The sequence below is a fragment of the Triturus cristatus genome, chromosome 9, assembly GCF_964204655.1.
Source record: "Triturus cristatus chromosome 9, aTriCri1.1, whole genome shotgun sequence".
NCBI classification, from domain to species: Eukaryota; Metazoa; Chordata; class Amphibia; order Caudata; family Salamandridae; genus Triturus; species Triturus cristatus.
In genome coordinates, this window is record NC_140592.1 from 635,950,404 (window position 1) to 635,970,515 (window position 20,112).

At 44.8% G+C, this 20,112-nt stretch overlaps 1 protein-coding gene across 4 annotated transcripts in view; it reads right to left on the minus strand.

The window, feature by feature from the left end:
• The window catches only part of HIF3A (hypoxia inducible factor 3 subunit alpha), a 214,309-nt gene that overhangs the window by 86,471 nt on the left and 107,726 nt on the right, over positions 1 to 20,112 (minus strand). For all 4 annotated transcript variants that reach the window (XM_085625678.1, XM_085625674.1, XM_085625676.1 and 1 more), the window contains exon 2: positions 18,662 to 18,724. In XM_085625678.1, the coding sequence (XP_085481804.1) occupies positions 18,662 to 18,681 (20 nt within the window). In that variant the 5' untranslated portion in view covers positions 18,682 to 18,724. The remainder of the gene's footprint in view (positions 1 to 18,661; positions 18,725 to 20,112) is intronic.

The window sequence follows — 20,112 nt, forward strand, 5'->3', positions numbered from 1 at the left end:
TGACAAATTTTTGCGATGCCCCAGAGCTCCGCAAATGCATGAGAGTCAACAAGGATGCCTGATGCACATGAGGACTGCCTGAAGCCTGCTACACATGAGGACTGTCCGTCCACGCAATCTATGACAAGTGCAAAAGTAGAGAGATAATCACTTCATTCAATTGGATTGGTGTACCAACAAGTTATAATGACATAGTACGGGGCAGGACCGTGTTAGAAGCTCATGCTGTAAAATCTTGTGAATCCAACAGCACACCACCTTCAAGTCACTTTACCAGGAAAGGATTTATAATTGCTGCTCTTGATAATTTAGATTTTGTAGACAACGCTTCTTTGTCTGAAACATCCAGCACACATGATAGTTCCATGGTGTTTTTCAAGTCTGTACCAATGAAGTATCTGCTGGAAAACAAGCTGTGTCAGCTGTAGGCAGAAACAAACCAAGCTGCAAAATTATAACCCAAATGCTTTGCCAACGTGTGCAAAATTACTACAAGCCATCAACACGTCCCAGTCTACCAGAAAGTTTCAAAGAGGCTGAGGACATGGATAGTCTTCTACCAGATGCTGCGGTCATCAATGCTGATTTAACTGAATTTATCATAGCGCTTATTCAGTGCGGTCTGAAGGATGAAGAAAATCCAGTTCCTCCGTGGGCTGGAATTCATGCTCTGATCTCTCAGAATACCATCCCAATGAAGGAGGTTGGGTTTTTCCAGGAATACCATCTCCAGTCACAAACTACACAACAGTATACACAGCTCTAAAACAATTCCGAAATGTTCATGCGTAGCTTGAAGAACAGCCTATCCTGCCAATTTTCAGAGATGAAGGTGTTTTCTGTATTGTAGCTGGCATTTTTATGAGCAATCCAGTTGAAATTGATGATCTTTATCCAATGATGGGTATTTTCCACATGACAAAAGGTGCGTTGCTTGTGCGGGTAGGTACCTTGGTAGATGTGGCATAGACTATGCACTTACTGAGGCTGAAAACTTTGGGAGCAAAACTGTCCAGTCAGTATTGTGCCGAACACATTAGGTTTGTTCATTACAAGGCATTCTCATCATATCTGAGGCGATAGAAACATTGTGTTGAAATGCTTTCTGGAACAAGAATGACAAATTAGGTTTTGCATATCTTATCCCAAAGGTGAACAAGGCACTGGGTGCACTTAATTCAAAAGACAGAAAGCAAAGCCAGCCAATGTTCAATACACTCAATTCAAAATCAGAAAACCAAGTTGGTGGAGTTTGTCAAAGAATGTGAAGAAAAACCAGAACGTTGCAAGTACTGGGGAAATGTTTTAGACATGATAGCTCTCTTGAACAACTTGGTACACACATGCTGATCGAGAATGTGATTGGGAGCTGCAATTGAAGACTGTGGAGTCTCTAATTACTGTGTTTCGCGAATTTGATTGTATAAACTACCTGAGATGTGTGTCCTGGTGTTTGGAAAGAGTCAAGAAGCTAGAGGTCGAAAAATTATACCTCTACGGAAAATTCATCCAAAGGCATTTTATGGTGAAAGACAGAGAGGGAATAGTCAATGCTGTGGCTCCAGATATTAAACTGGAACAGACGATCCAGAGATCAGAGATAAGTTGCAAGGGAATTGTTGGTCAGACATGCAAGAGTGAATATGTTGCTCAATGGCAGCTAGCTTACCATGAAGTCCTTTCTATTTGCAATGTTTTCAGAGAGATGACAAATTCAAAATGAATGGACCATCATGAAACTGTTCCTCACCAGGAAATTGTGGGAAAGAGAGGGGAACGTTTAACAAATAAATAAAAGGTTGACTACCTTCTTAATTTCATGCAGTAGCAAGGAAAACCCTTTGAAATGACTGAGCCTGTGTGACTACACAACTTCTTGACCAAACAATATGTGGCTAACAATAAAGACATGTCTACTAGATGTCCTGGAACATGGATCAAAAGTATACGCAGAACTGAAGCAGGAGAGATTTGTATTGAAAGAGAAAAAGCTATTTGTCATAATCACAAAAGCTAAACCTCCACGCTTTAATTGCTATAGTAAGAGTTTCATCCAACCAGCCACTACAAAATAGGTTACAAAAAAACACAACTTTCACAAGCACAGAGAGAGATGGATATAGCAAAAGAAAGGGGTGTCACACGATCTTCCAACAAACACATTATTTGATGGAGATGCTGCAACCAAACCAGTAAAGCACAAACTCGTACAAGAACTTGAAAATAAACTTTCAACTGAAGAATTTCAATTAAAAAATGTGTCCTCATTGAAAACTACTTTTGTTGTGCACTATATGTCACAACTGAAAATGGTCAAGAGTTCATCCTTGTAAAACTTTGGAGAGGTCGTTCAGACTGTTCTACAGATATCAAAGTCAGTGTGCAAGAACTGCACATTGTCTTTGAAAGTTATCTTGATCTGTCAAAGAATGTGAGAGAATCAGACGAATGTCTACAAGTGAAACAGTTGACCTTGCCTGCATCAAAAATTGAGCACCTATACCTGTTCAACTTGATAAATTCTGGCATCAACATTGAACAAGATGAACTTGGAGACATTAACTTGCCAAAACATTGCTGATGCTTCAGTGAACACTGGATTTCCAAATATTGCAAGTGGAATGATCATCAATGAGGAGTTGGTGCCTGCAAAGATTTATTCAAAATGTATGGGCCAAATTTTTGAAGAACTTAACAGCAAATTAGAGGAAGCTGACCTTTGTGTTGTGCCATATGTTGGGCGGGCTGTTAAAAATGGTTCCAATCGAGTCATTGTACTGTCAAATGACACAGACATTATTATTGTGCGACTTAGATTTGTTACTATGTACATAAGTCAAGAATTGTCAGAGTTATGGATATGTTGTGGAACAGGCAGGAAAAGACACTTAAGGCCACATGCATCAAACTTTATAATTGTGATTCCTAAATTCCGATTTTTAAGAAATCGCAATTGCTTATGCACGTCGGAATTGCAAGAGAAAGTGTGATTTCTACACATTCCTTAATTGCAGCTTGCAAATAGCGAATCGCAATTAGGGAATTGCTTTCCATTTATTCCTATGGGCCTAGAGGCCCATAGGAATGAATAGGAATTGCACGCACAATTCGCGAGTACCAAATAGGTACTTGCAAATTGCCCATGAAATTTCAAGGGTGCCAAAAAGAACACCCTGATGCACCCCATAAATTTATATACACAATAAGGTGTTGGGGAAATCTCCCCGTAGCTGAAGGGTTTGAGAGGTTTCTCAGGTGGAGTATGTCCTCCCTAGGCAGAATTTAAAATCACAAAAAATACCCCAATGAACCAGCTCGTGGTCAATGGTGCTGGTTATCTTATTATGCAAAAAATGGGGGAGGGGAAGGAAGGAAGGGGGCCTCTCTAATGAAGGGTTGCACCTAACTCAACCATGAATGTGAGGAACGAAAACACTCTTTGTTTAATTATCCTCACACACCCTAGTGGTGTCATGCTTCATCATCGGGTCACCCTGACTCCTAAAAGTCGGGGTGGGCTCGACCACAGTGTTGGGAGCTCTTTAGATAAATGAAGACCAGGGGGATTAAAGATTAAAAAACCTCAGGCAGACCCCTGGTTTCCCTTTATTCTTGGATCTGTCTGGGTTATTAAAAAATCTTTAAAAACGGCATGTATGTGTGTAACATGGAACTTTCTAAAATGCACTTTTGTGCATTTTTCATAGTTCTTGAAAATTACCATCAACTTTGAATTGATGGTAATTTGCATTTCTTAATTGCGAAATTGCAAAAAATTTTGGGTTAATGCATTGCATTTAGGGAATCGCAATGTGACCTTGACCCAGGGATTTAAACTTGACCCAGGGATTTAAACTTGACCCAGGGATGCCCAGTGTTCTTATCAAGGCAATTATTCTTACAGGTGAAGACACTATGAGCACAATTGGAACACAGCTTGAAGCTTTAACTGCTGATCCTGTAAAGTTTCGATAAGGATTTGCGGAGACAGAAGAATAATCTGACTTTAAAGATGCAGAAAAATACCTTGTGCATGTGTGGAAAACGAGTTCTGACGTCACACATATGATGATCTTCAGTACAGTGATTTCATGAGATCAGTCCCGCTAAGTGATCTTCCACAACGTCATAATCCGTGCCTGAACACATTAAAAGAGCATTCTACTTGATCAGAAGATGCATAAATGTGTTCGATCATGCATATGTAGAGAAAGATCCAATGAATTTAGATGGGAATATATTGATGGGGCGCTAAAACCTATTAAATTTCTAAATCCTCTACCCACAGAACAGACACATACATGTACTTGAAAAATCTGTGCTACAAAAGATGTCCCTGTCGATATGCTCTTTTCAAATGTTCGACATTCTGCAAATGCCTCAAGCGATTGCCGAAACAAATAAAGTGAACTATGAAAATATGTCTAAAACAGAAGTGATAAACCTTATATTTTTTTCATATTCAGATCATAAACACTGTTTGGTGCATACATAAAAGGATTAAACACCATTATTATTTGTTTAATTTCTATATAGGTCTCTTCTTCCTCTATTATAGCCGCCATTTTGGAAAATTGCGGAAGGGTTGCTCTGAGGAGTTATTTTTGGTTTCTATAAGACTACTTGACCCACAAAACCTATGTTTTGACACCAACATAAAGTATATAGGTATCATGGTTCCTGAAATATTACATCATCACTACAACACATTCACCATTTGCTTTTTTTTTTAAAAAACAATTTGTATTGAACATTTTGCAAAGTGTGACAGTTGCATTCTGTTTGTATGACATGATAACACAATTCCTTTGGTATACAGATGTTCATTCACGTACGTCTCACAGTACAGACCCCATAGTTTCATCTCCTGCGTCCACATGTCTCTACTGGATACATATATTAAGTAATCGTCCATCATAGATTGCTTATACACGGACATCAGATTCCGAATCGTCCAGCGGGGGGCTCACATATATTGCCCCGGTAGGCGTTCCAATCTCCCCAGAGCTTCTCCCACTTTTTGGACACCCCCGATGGATATATACGGACTTTTCCGCCATCATCGCCATGTCCATGTCTTTACACCATTGATCAAGTGTGGGGCTAGCTCTGGACCCCCAGCGTTGTGCAACGTTGCGTTCTGCTATTGTCATGCCCAGAGTTACCCAATCCTGAGGAACCGTGCTGAGATCTGTTGGTTCCCAGATATTGAGCAGGCAGCACCTCGGGCTTGGGAGTGTGGTAATATGTGTGACCTGGGAGAGTCCGCATTACCGCCATCCAGTAATGCACTATTTTGGGGCAGAGCCAGATAGTATGGTAGAATGTGCCGTCCCCTCCACACTGTTGAAGACAGAGCGGTGTGTCCGCACAATGTATCTTGTACAGAAGTGTCCTAGTGCAGTATGTGCGGTGTCGAATTTTTAATTGGACGAGCCGTAGTCGTGATGGGATTGTAGCCTCTGGGGGATGCCAACGCTTCCTGCCAGTCTGCCTCGTCAATATCTCCTAGTTCGCGCTCCCACGTAGCCTTCAGTGTCACCGTGGGGTCTTTGTGATTATTAACTATTTTCTTTTATGTTAGTGAAATTGCCTTTTTGTGGAGGTGGTCTGTTAGGAGCCTATCCTCCAGCGGGGAGGACTCTTCGGGTCTCGTACCTACATCGCCCATTTAAAAAAATATTCTCCAGAAAAATTTGTCCCGGATCAGCAATGTCTACCCAATCTACATTACTTCTCTAATGATCCTAAAACACAAATCAAAAATGAAAATCTCTTGACAACAATTATTTTAAGGAGGTGTATCAGGGGGTCGGGATTACAAGACATCAGTTGCTGTACTCCTGTTTTAGACTCCAGCTGGGCCAGGCATTTGCTGGATACCCAACCAGATAGTAAACACAGGGTCATCAGTTTCCCCAGCTGCTCTTTATGAAGCATTCTTATCCCTTGCTTCACCTGGTTTGCTATCTGCGCTGCCTGCCTTGTAAATGTTACTTATATTAGGGATGCTTGCACTGCAGTTGCTGCCCACGCGCTGTCAGTCCTGTGCAGAAATGCATGGTAACAGCTTTTTCCAAGATACGAGAGCCAAATTGATTGCAGGGACTCTTTGTGAGTTGAGGAAACACTTTTTGGGTATGAATTAGGTTTATCTGTGACCACATAAGTCAAAATGTAGTATTAAAATCTGCTGTTTGCTTCCATTTAAAGCAAACTCAAGGACTCATAGCCCAATTAAAATGTGAAGAATGTGTAACTTGTTTTTAACAATTTGAGCCTTTATCCAAAGGGTACTCAAAGCTCATAAAATAGCCCATAAGGCAAGTATTGAAGGATTAATGGAAGACTAGCCTCCAGAGGAATGGGGGACTTTACAGCCGTCCATGGTCACCAAAAATCCCATAGACACGGGACAGAATCAGTCAATTCAGGCGTGACTTTGATAAGAGTGTAGGAATGGGGCAGAGCTTGTGACAAGTCAAATCACTCTGAGTAGGGATGGGGCAAGGTCACTCACATATCTGACAGACGAGTATGACTTAGACAGAAACAGTCACATCCCAGACAGACCTATAAAAGGCCGGTGTAGCTGGAGCGGAGTTAATCATTGCCACATCTACTTATGACAAGTCAGTAGAGCTGATGTAATGCCAGCATTACCTCTGAAAGGCAAATTGGTCCGGAACAGTCAGTCACATGATATAGAAACCCCTTATAAAAAGAGACGTGTCAGAGTTTGTTGCACGTCAGTTGAATCTCTGGAAAGGCATTGGAAGGGTCACTCGCACGTCAGGTAGACATCCGACAACTCAACAGAGCTCAGGAAATGCCATTAACAAGTCAGGCACACCAAAGGCAGGTACATGAAAAGACAGTCATATGTGAAGTGTCATGCATACTACGTGCCCAACTGGCTATTTTATTCTACAGGTTCTGCACTCTGGTCAGCCTGAGGAACTTCGGGACTCGTCCAATCTTTTACTGTAAATTTATGACAATAGTTATTTCCTGCTCCAGTCAATGAGACAAATGTGCCACACGGAATCCATTCAATGCAGCAAACTTGCGACAATACATACGAGCCTCTATTTCAACGGCTCAGACTTTGGGCATTAGGCTAAATATAGGCAGGTTGAAGCCTCAGCAGCTAAGTTTCCAGCCCAATAGTCAAAAGGTAGTAAAATGTCCCTGAATCCAAAAACGCACCACCTAAACAACAAGTGCCCCACCCAACGAGCCCAATGGTGTAGGCAAGGTCCTTTAAGAGTCTTAGAGTACAAGTCAATGGGGAACTTCAGTACGGTCAGCGAATCCGTTCAAGACAACTCAGTATTTTTAAATATTGGGCAGAGGTAACAGCCAAACAGAAGTCACCATGAACCACCCTGGGCATACCGATCTATGGGTGATCTATATTTCTGGAAGTGCTATCCGTGGTCAATATTTGCAGAGGGAAGGGGCACCCAGAGATCCAGAGCACCCACTAACCCCAAGCATTCACCAATACCCACTGGGAAGTGGGCTCTGGGATTAGGGGACGAGGGGGGAGGTGGCATCAACCCATTACTGCAAACACCTACGAAAAAGTATAGGCTTTAAAGACGTTCTAATATTTTTTGAATAAACAGAACTGTACCTTGTACTGGGATGTGAATGAAAGATCTCCTGTTCCATCTGGGACATGGAAAGTGGGTAACAAAGGGCATCCTAAAAGTGCAGAAATGGCTGGGGATGGTGAAGGATCACAATACATTTATACAACAGATGTTTATAGCTCCATGTCTTGGCTATGCTTTGCCTTTGCTCCTCTAGGCAAGCAAGGTTGCAGAGATATCGTTCCTCGTGGAAAGACTTGGTTCCTCAGGGCTTCCTTCATGAGGATTCTCCAGTCAGCTGGGCCTTCCATGGGTCTTTCCAGAATCTAGGCAGCTTCTCAGAAGTATATTTTTTTCAGGGCAGGACTGCTCCTCTTCTCTCCACGTGCAACTGCAGCAAGGCCTCCTCCAACAATCTAGGCTGTACCACATAACTGCAACCCAGCTGATAACTGATCACGTATTTGCGCTGGACTGATGCAGGCTCCTGAGTTTGGATAAATATTGAAAATAATCCAGGCTCAAGGATGCTCGTAATTATCCAGCTTTGGTGAGCAAAAAATCATGGCCGAGCCAACCAACATGCCACCTTTCTCAAGAGTCACAACCCAAAGAGCATCGTCAAGGTCATACCACTTCAAACTGGTCAAGCTCTTTTTGTGGTTTGCCCTCAGACAAAGTCCAGCATGAAGCCTCCTCCAACCAGCAGGTGCGGCCGGTTTTGGGGAGTAGGGGCCCCTGGAATAACATGTAGTTGGTCACTTGCAGATATGGAGAAGGACACACCTGAATGGAAACCAACCATCTTGTTCAGCAGGAACACATCTCAAATGAAAAACACAATTTACCCTTGCCTTGGGACCACGCCCCTATGCACATGCCTCACATGAGGATTGGTGAAGGACCTCAGTCCAATAATTTGGGGACCAGAGGGACTTTTGCAGTCTAGGCACCCTGCCACAGGTGCAGCATTAACAAGTATCTGAGCACCTGGCCTGCAATTACTGGCCTCCAAGGCCTGTCTCTTCATAGACTGGGACGAGGCAGCAAATGGGCACCCTCGCTTAGAGTATGGTTCATTTTGGGTGAAACTCTCTCAGCAAAAGTAAGCTCTGCTGACAGAAAATAGGGCAAAAAAAAGTGGATCAACTCCAGTGTAGTGGCATATTATCAAATGAACTGGAGGGAAAATAGGACACGTCAAAAGTAATGTACAGGGCATGGGGGCATGGATGCACAGCGTCTACAATCCATGTACAGAATTTCTGTCCAAAAACCAGGCTACGGAAGACGGACTATTGACGGTAATATTTTAACAGATCAGAGTACAGCGCTTTTTATCTAGCATCCTTCAAAGAGGAGTGTACAATTAGGAAAAGCTGTTACGTACCCAAGTATTAGGGTCATTTGCATCCCTCCAATTGCATGGTGGGTGTACCTATCATACACAGTCACAGATTAACAAGACTATCAGCTACATAAGGGTGCAGGATATGGGGCCTGGGCCTCAGAGACCCTGTATTGGTCTTTCTGACAGAGCTGTAAATGCTACATCTTGACCGGTCTTGTCTGCCCACCAAACGCACATAAGACTTTGAGAAAAGCCAGCGGCACCTACCTTCCTGAAAGCTATCTGGTTTGGGATACTGAATTCACATGCACAAAAAACATACCCTGTAATGCCCAATCACATTTGTAGTGCAACATACCTAGTAATAAGTCAGTGAAAATCCTCCTTGTTCCCACTGACTGCCCATGGATTATACATCAACTTCCAGCCATGTACCAGCTATGTGGAACTAGTATTTTGTACCCATTGTGGGGACCAGCAAAGAGGAAAATGCACCATGAACGGGACTCCCTCGCTGTACTCTTTGACCAGTCTGGAAAACGATAGTCTGGGCTGCCATGTAAGGGCAGCTGTACTTGGCCATGAGACAAGAGTGAAGGCCAGGCTGAACTGCGACCTCTGCAAAGAACTGTGAGAAAGTGACCGGTTGGGTAATGACCCACGTCATGTCCACAGAGATAATCAGGTTTCAATTAGGTTAATCTTTGGAACTTTGGCTAGGGCAAAGCCTCAAACTTGAGAGAAGCGGTGTGAAAATAGTGTACAATACAAGCCAGGAATACAACATAACAGGAAGAAATAAAGATATTCGAGAATCTACAAGTTAAAGTAAAAGATACAAATGTATTGAGATAAGCAAGCAAAAAGTAGGTAAAAGTTGAAAACGTTACACCAAAAACAACACTAAAAAAAAAAAAAGAAATCAGGAATGAGGAAAAATGAAAACAAGAGACCAAATCCTTGGAAGAAGGACACATCCTTTAACTCAACCGATTTAAAAACACCTGCAATGCAAAGCAAAACATTTTGCTAGTCTTTTTAAGGCACGAATCTCCCCTTTCACTTCCAGGGTCTGGTAGAGAGTGTTTGGCCTGCGACCGAGCGTGTCAGGGGGCAACACCACCATGTCAACCATGGTTTCAAGTGAACCCCATTTTACTTCTTGCAGTACCTCTAGAAAACATGCCTGAGAAAGAGGTTAACACTACCACTGGTCACTCGTGCCCATCAATCAACATGGCAATCCAGAGTTACTGTGTGTAGAATATTTTTAAGTAACCACAACCAAGAAGCAGAATATGCCAATTTCCGCTGGTGACATGGATTTCTGGGTACACACCACTGAAAAATCTGGAATGTGACAACCCCTTTATTAGCTAAATGCAACCCTGTCATCAACTGTTGGTCTACCCTTCGCCCATCACCTGTGGCACTTTGAACATGAAGTATGCCCAGTTCCGACACTCGGTTAATCTCCTAAAAGATTTAAAGAAATGTGTGGGCCATCAAAAGTCAATCAGGTTTGCTGCAACAACAACAAAAAAAACACCTTTGATTTACTATGCAGGATCTTTGGCACACAGGGAACACGCTTTTGGGGAGGGACTATTTCCAGTTGGTATTTGGGTATCTGATGTGGGAATTTGGGCAGGGAAGGGAAGGGCAGAACATGCAGAACTTTTTTTGTTGCAATTCCTTACCAAGAGTGGAAAGAGGGAAAATGTCAGACAGACACAGTGTTGAAAAAGTCCAACCTGGCCTCGGTTTCACTGACTGAAATTTCCCTTTGACCAAAACAAAACTGTGTATCCCTAAAGTTTTCCCAGCCATAAATAACATTGCTCAGACACTTCAAAGTTAAAAGTTTGTAATGCGTTTTAAACTTACTGCAACGCATATAATTTGGGGACCTATCTGAAACACAGCTAGTGTGAGAATCCTCCTGTCAGGTTCTGTGAGATAGAAGGTCGAGGACCACTCACCTCATAAGCCGGATACAGCGGGAGCGATGCGAAGAACCCTCCCCTCCTGTGTGGTGTAGCCGCCAACCCCTTAGTAGGACGTCGAGCGAGGGACACCACCCCCAGGGGGAGAGGGAACGGATGGAATCCCTGGATAGGGGTAAGGGAAGGACTCTCGAAGGGGGGTAGCACGTCTGAAGGTAACCTCACTCCTGCGCACCTCTTTAGCGACCCTGTGAAGAGATAGCAGAGTGAGAAAAACGAGGTCCAGTAGAAGAGTCCCCTCCCTTCACCCAAAGCCTGGTAACACTGAGCCCTAGGTCGGGGAGCGGTACTCACGGGTTCAGCGCGGTAGCACAGGGCGGAGTCTAGGGTCTATGCCGCTCTCCGAGCCTTTCAAGCGGCTCCAAGCGCATAGAGGTTGCGGTCCGGGACGCTCCCCGAGCCTTTCATGCGGCTCCAAGCGGGAAGGAGGAGGATTCCTGAAGTCAGGTGCACTGTGAAGGAGCAGCCGGAAAACAAGCGGGCTGCCCAACGGGGACGAACACTGTGAGACAGGGGATGAAGGAAGTCGTTTCCCACCTCCTACAGGCTAACGCAGCGTCCGGAGAAGGCGTCCCTGCGTTCTAGCCTGTGCAGGTAGGGGGGTGTAGGCAAAGCAACAAAGCCGCAGGGCTTCGGGAGCACCCTGAAGCGTCCGTTGCCGTGGCGGGAATCGGAGGTTCGACGGAGCACGCTCTTCTCCCCTGGCAGTGCTCGGCCGATAGCGAAGACAAGGAAGCGGGAGGTTCCCAGTTCAAAACTAGGTAGCTGGTGGTTCGCAGGTTGACGAGGAACGCGAGCAGCGTTCCGGGCTCGTTCGGATTCCACAATGGTTGACAAGCGCCGGGGCGAAGGAAGGCGGGGCCTATATAGGTCCCGTGATCGCGCCTTCCGCTCGGCATGCTGGGAGATGTAGTCTTACTCCCTGCGCGCGCTTCCTCGCGCCGCGCGGGCATTCCGGGTCGTGACACCTCATTTTAACTGCAGAACGCTTCTCTCTCATAAATAACTTTTATAAGATACAGATCAGCATCGACTTTTAACTTTATTGTATGTGATTATGGTCTTATACAGTATTAAGTCTCCATCGAGTAAACCTGGATTGTGGACTGTCACCCAAGGTGAAACGAGTACACAAACAGAGGTCTTATCTAATCCAGTTGCAGTGCTGCAGTACCTAAGGAGCTTAAACAGGAGTGGTAAATCAGGGGACTAGTGAAAGATATCGCCCAGTAACCTGCAACTACCCTGAGACTTGGAGAAAAGACCTGTGGTTGGTGTTTGGGAGGGAACACATACTCCCAGAATCAATACCAGTAGAAGATGTGCAGTCGGCACTAGGACCCGGGGGAGGTGACTCCTCTACCTCGGGACCTAAGAACAGGAAAGCCATCAGAGGTAGGGGTCGCAGTGTCTCGAGGACCGGGACAGCTATAATAATAATAATATTATTTATTGTGTGATTACTTAAAACCATTACAATTTTCCTTTTTGTATTTAAAAAATACATACGATTCTTATGACAGCTATAATAATAGCGAATCTGAAATGGAAGAGGAATAAAGGGAATGAAACAAAGCCTCGGCCTCCGCTCTTCTTATATGAGGTTTTTATAATACTATTGAGCAGTCTCAGCCGGGCTGAGACTGCTGTGACGTAGTAATGTTCTAATCAGGGCTTTAAGTGGGATGAAAAACTGCGGGGTGTCTCAAAGGGGCGTGGTCAATGTAATTCAGGGCATGGCTTAAAAACACAAACTAAAAATCTGTGCATAGCATAGCGTGCCGCCGACTTGTATTTTACTGTTTCTGTCAATGTATCCAGATATATGATACAAGTAACATCATACCTACAAGTCAGGACTATTGGCTTTGTCAATGGTTGTTAGTTGCATAAAATAAATAAGCAGCAACTATAGCTAGTATATAATATTGAAAAAGCTTCCACTTAAAAGCCCTGGTGACACCAGACAATGTTACTGCTCCTGAGTTTCAAAAAGAGAAGGGAAATCCAGAGAGAAAATGACCCTCTTTAAAGGATTTCCATTCCTCTACAACGCTCCCCTGACATGACGTAACTTCTCCACTTGTGAGAAATGAGCAGTGTGAGCACGCACACTGATATGTGCCTGCTGTCACTGCAGTCCAGAAAAAATGGAACACCTGTGCCAGGGCACAAAACAGAGCCCGATAGGGACCCATTCAAAGGCCCCCTTTAAAAAACTGCCGGTACTCAGCACTGGTGAGACACGGCCCACTTAAAGCCCTGGTTCCAATGACAGGGTTAACGTTCTGGGTTTGAGCTGTTTTCATTGACACTGCTCCTGGCTGTAACAGTTAGGTGGTCTTGTCTCTTATCAGTAAAGCTCAACGGAAGTAAGAGAAGCTTGTAGCTACTATTCATTACAACATTTTTGGTGACGATTTATGGAGTGAGGAGCTGGGGTTGAGGCAGCAAACCACTGTGAAGAACCTATGGAGCGAAGACGTCTAGAGAAGATGGACCAAGATGCTTAGCGGATGATTGAGTACGAGGTCTGGGAACCATATTTCCTTTGAGCTATTGGCTGAATTAACTTTGAGTTCGGCTAAGGTACGTCAAAAGGAAGAAGGGTACGAAGTTCCTTGGTGCCTTAAAAATCTTAGTCAGAGACCTAGTTAAAGTCACTTGAGGCAGGCTGACCTGTCAGTTGAGTAGTGGGAGGAGAGGAATTTCTCCTTTCGGAACTAGTGCCCTCACACACCCAGCAAGCTGGACCGGAAACAAGCTTCCTAGGACCGGTTTCTGGCATTTCAGCCGTCTTCAGCCAGGCTTGCTTGAATCCAGTGGCAAAGTGAGCAAGGGACTCACGTCTGAGCATACCCTGCCAACTTATGGCGAACAAAGCGGTACAAAAGGGGGTGGTGATGGACGGAGCATCAGAACCAATCAAACACTCACACCCAGTCAACAGATCTGGGTTTGAACCATCACCGTTCTTTAGCCCACTCTGCCACCCCAGTTCAGACATGGCCATATGCAAATCAGTCTGACCCTGTGGTCAGACTGATTTGCATATGGCCATGTCTGAACTGGGGTGGAAGAGTGGGCTAAAGAACGGTGATGGTTCAAACCCAGATCTGTTGACTGGGTGTGAGTGTTTGATTGGTTCTGATGCTCCGTCCATCACCACCCCCTTTTGTACTGCTTTGACTCTGAGGGTAGAGTTGCAGAGCAGTCTGAGGCTTACTCAAGGGAGGTGGTGTGGGCTAGTAATCGTCATTTGCAGGTGCACAAAAATAACACTCAATAATGGATTGTCCAGTCTGTACTTTGCTTTATAAAAGTGAGAGTACATTTATTAAACACACACACTACTCAATACTATGCACCAATTTACAAATATACATAAGCTGTTGGAATTACTTTGTGACATTGCATAACATCTCCACCCCTCCCGCAAAGGGGGGGGTGGGGTCTAGTACCAACACCCCCATGTATGCACGTCAACTTGCTCCCAATGCAGATGGTTGAACATAACCTGGAGCGAGGGCCCTGCGCACTGGCACCATCCCAGTGGCGACCCACCCCATTACCTCAACAAGCATTAAAAAGGGGTAAACCTGCCTTGGTGACACATGACCCTGACTGAGCATCTCCTACTGACCATAAAGTATGCACCTCTATATCTTAAGGGCTAGCAGTCTGGGGACTTCACCTAAGCGCAGCAGAAAGAATCCATGTTTACGCACACTTTAGAATGACAGTACTCATCACCTTGGTTGATCATTTGAATGCATTGCAATTACAGCCCCTAAAGGCATCACAGATGAAATCACAGGATTGCGCATATACAGCCAGACACCCTAGCAGGACTTTCTGGCAACATAGCCCCACTTGGCTTATGACATTTTCTACATATGTGACTTGCAGTCCCTTCAAAAGAAGTACTCCTGGCAACTACACTTCTCCTGCAGTGCGCCTCTTCACTTTAAAAGGAATCACAGTTAAAAGCATGGGATTACGTAAATACAGCCAGACCCCCTAGCAGGAAGGTCCATCAACATAACTCCATTTAGCTTAACATCACCTTACACAGGTACTTCACTTTACACATGTGACTTTTAGTCCACCTAAAAAAAATAACCAATAGTAAATGTATGTCAATGCAATTACACCACTTCACCTCCAGGGGATGCCCTTCTCCAGACATCCCCAACTCAGCCCTTCACTCCATGATGCACTTCATAGTACACCCTCAGCTGTAGAACATAAGTTCCAGCCTAGAAGGTGTTAAAGGCTGGCTGAGCCCTTGAGGGGTTATTCTTTCAGATGCCTGTGAAACTTATAGGTGGACTGTTCTTCTTTATGCTGGGAGAGGCTGCGGTGCTCCTGCAGCCCCCCTGCACCCCTTTTCACACATGAGGGTGACCCCCTCCTCTGGGGGCCACCAGGAACCAAAACGGCAGATTTCTTCGTGCTGGGGGGGGGGGGGGGGGGGGGGGGTGGAGACTGCGCTTCATCAGCAGCTCCCCCAGCACCTTTTCAAAAATGAGGGTGACCCCCCTCCTCTGCGGGCCACAAAGCACTAAAGCGGCAGATTTCCAAATGCCTGGCGAGGCATTATGGGGTGCGTCATGCTCCTTTTTACCAGCCCCAGCCACTGGGAACACTCTCCTCCGCCCTCGGGGTCTCGGATTCAGCAGGGTGCTGTCTTCACTGGCTCCCTGCGCCAGCCTTTCGCCTGGCTCTTCTCCGTGGCCTCTCTTCTCCCTGCGCAGAGGCCACTGCTCCTGCGCACCGGTCCTGGGCTCTTCTTCTGGTGCTGTTAGTGTCCTGGGGGCAGTCAGGGGGTCTCTCCTTCCAACTGCCCATTGCGCAAGGCTCCAGCACCTTCAGCCTCAGCAGACCACACCCCAGAGAGCTTCTTTTCCTGTGCAAGCACTTTTTAAAAGTTGAGTAGGCAGCTGGCAGGAAGTCCCTGTTGGTCCTATCAAACAGCGACACATCACTTTCCTGCCCCTGCTCCCTCCTTCTTGTCCAGCCTCTGGGTTTGTTAAAAATGGCGTCGTCCAGTGTCTCTGGCCACATGGCCTCTGAAACCCAACTCCTTCCCTCCTTGGTGCAGCCTGGTGCCTGGCACCTAGTGATGGATGAGTCTGTAGCCCCACCCATCATCTCTTCATGGAGAGGAGGCCCTCGCTTGTGGAAGAAAGGTTATCAATCCATCCAGCTGAGGTCAGCCCGGGTTTGGTCATGGCTGGCTCAGAGAAATAGGACAGTTCTGGATGACCCAAAAGCAGTACAAATATGACTTTGGACTCTGCAGAATACTTATTTTCACATTCGCTACATTGGACTTAAGTGCGTGTCTGGAATCTGTAGGCCTAACGGAAGTTAATCTAGCCATGGGCCCCACATCCCCATAGGGGAATAATGAAGTGAAAACACAGTAAAACACACTGACTTTCCCTGGCATGTTTCTTTTCAGTGTATAAAACCTATTCCATGTCACCACCCAATACTGCACAAGTCCTGCCACACCATTCACTTGGTAGCTGCTCCTGGACTGCGCATGCTAGGAATCTCCCCTGCGCAGCCCGTACACGTGTGCACACGCATGTACACATGTGTCTGCATGTAACCAGCCCGGTGTCCCTTACTCTAGCTGCTGCGCAGTGGCCTGGTCAAGCCAGGGGAACACCAGTAAAATCCCCATGCAGTCTCTTACATCCAGAGTTCACTGTGGGTGAGTCCCAACTTATGAGGCTCCCCCACAGTAAAAGCTCAACAATTAGGTGCTCAAAAAGCGAAAAATCCGGGCGGCCCATAGTGTCAGAACCACGTTCTAACAGAGGGGCATTGTTTACAATAAAGGTCTATCCGCCAGCCTACTGCATACCATTTGTTGGCATCATTGTTGTTCTTCTTTGCTGCCTCCTAATTGGCTCTGTGGCCCACAGACCTGGCGCAAATTGATCCAGTTTAATGAGTGCCCATCTCTACTCGCACTGTTTGAGGTACTATTTCTTCTTCTTTTTTTGCATTTTTACGGTCACTCAACTCGACCCAAGTTGAAAGTATTGGAGTGCTTTACGTAGGCACCGTTTACATCACACAAGTTCACATTCATTGTTTTAGGCACGGGGAGGTTACGTGATCTGCCTAGAATCACAAGATGTTGAGCAGACTCAGACTAGAACCTGTAAACCCAGTTCTGAAGATAGCAGCTCTGGTCATAGCACCACATCCTTCTCCTCCTACCCACCAACTCCTTCTACTTTTGGTTTTTTAGGACAGCTTGTATCAGTTTAGAAAAAAAACACACTAGTCTAAGACCCATATTTCTTCTATGCCTTTTCTCATAGACTTTTGCAGTATTTTGCGTAATGCAGGTGTACAGTGCAGAGTATTTCACAGTGAGGGATAAAACGCTCAATGAGGATTAAGAGCTCGTGGATGTATTGGAGTAGTCCTCCTGCATCTACATCAGGGTACTTATCAAGGCCAGCAATTCCTTTTGGGACTCCTGGGGAGCTATGTTTTAACAAAATCTCTGAACAGATTCTAGCGATAGCAACACTGCAGGCCCTGTTGGCAGCCTCCTGTCGCCTCCACACACCACTCTTGCTACTGCTCTTTTTCCTCAATCTCTCTGCTCGGTCTATTAGTTGTTCCTTCATACCTTTCCTTCCTTTGTCCTATTACAAGACAACACAATAGAACCCTTCTCCCACCTCCTCTCTAAACTTCCCTGAGCATTATGGTTGAATCATATGGTGATGCACCCCGTATTGTGGGATGTCTGAAGAGGTTCTTTAACACGAAGAGGGCCGGAGGATATTTTGAGCTTCAGGGCATAACTCCCCCAATTTGACAATATCGACCACAAAAAAAAAGGAACCCCTGGGTCTACAATAAATAAAAAACAAAATAGAAAGACCTAGTACTGGTGGAGTGTCCCTTTTTAAGGACGGTTCCCTCACCCACCCAAAGATAGCAGGTTTCATTGTGGGTAACCGCCTCACACTGTGAAAACCTAGTCACGGTGTGGGTAACAACCCCTTCTCTGAGAGGGAGGAGCTCAGGAATGATTTAGGAGGAGGTGTACTAATTACCTCAGATGAGCTAAAGTATGGTCAGGAGAGCAGGGCAAGAATACATTTAAAATGTGATATCTAAAACTAGCTCCAGGGTCTGCAAAAGACTATTAGTGCATCTCTGGGCCAGGTTTAAAAACCAAGCTAGAACAGGAGGAAATTCAACCCGTTTCAAGGTGAAGTATCAGAGGTAGGTCGACATCTTTCAGCCTAATACCCTAACCCGAGGTGTAGTGGCTTTCTTCAGGACCTGTTATTGAAGCTTCTGCGTGGTTATGTGCTCACCTAAAGAAAACGTGATAATTCAAAAACACAGGGTGATACAAAACCAGTGGTCTTTGTGGCAGTCCAAGTAATTTGAGATCCACTGGCGATTTTAACTGAAAAACAATCTTTACAACATCTTCATTGAGTCCACCAAACAAACTTAACACAAATAGGTCATAAATAAATATTAATTTCCCTGAACCCACGGTGAGATCTTGAGATAACGGGGTTCCACATAACTAGTGACTGTCCTTGAATGTGTGCGGTGTGCCCACTCACTACTAAGCGGAGCATCTTCATCATATTCATTCAAAACAACTATGCACGCATTTTTTTTTTTTAAAAAAGGAGGCAATGGCTTACCCGCTGTTGTCAGGCATCATGTCTACTTCTACGCTGGTGTGGTGCTCAAGGATTCATCTCTTCCTATATTATGTGGAAAGATAGAGAAAATGAGAATGTGGGAAGAGAAGGAGACTAGGTATTCAAACATTAAGATTCTCCATATGTGCCGATATATGACATGTTGGTCTCAATGTCTGCCAGTAGCCTTTTAAGGTCTCGTATTCTTGAGACATATTGTTAGTTTACAGTGGTTTTACAGTCTGCACATTCCTTACCATTTGTTCACTTTAATGTCACTCATTTGCTAACTTCTTATCCTCTAGTTAGCGTGGACTTTCCTTGCTCATCAAATGTGTGTCCCTCCCTCTATAAATATGAAGGCATTAATTGTGTCCTTACACGGCTTACTTTTCAGGCACTACTCTTTTAATTTTTGGTATTTTCCCCAAATACTTTTTTTTCTTTTCAGTTACCAATCCAACACAGATTGGTAACTAAATAGAAAATAAATGGCGATGTCATTTTTTTAGACAAACACCTGAGTGTTGCATGCACCTACAAAATTGGCAAGACTGGCTGTGTCAGACATTTGTTGTTGTTGTTGTCGTTTTTTAATTCTTTAGTCATGCTGCACAGCATTAGGAAAGCAAACTGGGTACAAACCATTTACAAAGCCAATTAATCCCAAAGGCAGGACCTATTGGCCTTGCAATAAAAATGTAACAACTGTACCTATTGGCTTTGCCAGTGCTTGTTGAGAGTCATGTAGATGGGAGTCGTAGCAAGGGCGCCAGGAGTTGTAAAGCAAGGAAGGAAAATGGATCTTGAAGTCCACTGGATGCTACTGCAGCTGCTACATTATCAATGGTACCACCTTTGCGGGCATTGTAAACTTGTATGGGTTGTGCTAGGAAGACAGTGAGACTGTGGATCCTGTGGTATTTGCTCGCAGACCTTACATTCCACACAGATTGACATCAACACTACAAAACCATGGGAACAGAAAGAAGCACACAAACTAACAGCGAGAGGTTGATCTATATCATCACATGCCCCTGCGGCCTCAGGTACGTGGGAATGACAACACGACAAATAAAACCTCAGATCATGTATAAGAGCACCACCAGGTGCAATAAGCAAGCTAGCAAATTGACCACGAATTTTCTTGAGAAAGGGCGTCATTCGGATGATTTGCGTTGGACTGTACTTGAAGAACCGAACATTCCACCATCCATCATCAATATCACATAATACCTGTTCAGAAAAGAACAGAGATAGGTTTTCTTTCTACACAGTGATAAGGAGGGGCTGAATGATATTACGTGGTCCGCCACTACTTAAAACTCCAGGGGCTTAATGGCTGAGATTTCCTGTTAGAGTACAGCAACCATGACTACCCCTCATTGACAGAGTGTCGTCCCGCTCATGGCCACATTGGTAGAGTGAGGTGAAATGTGAGGTGGAGATCC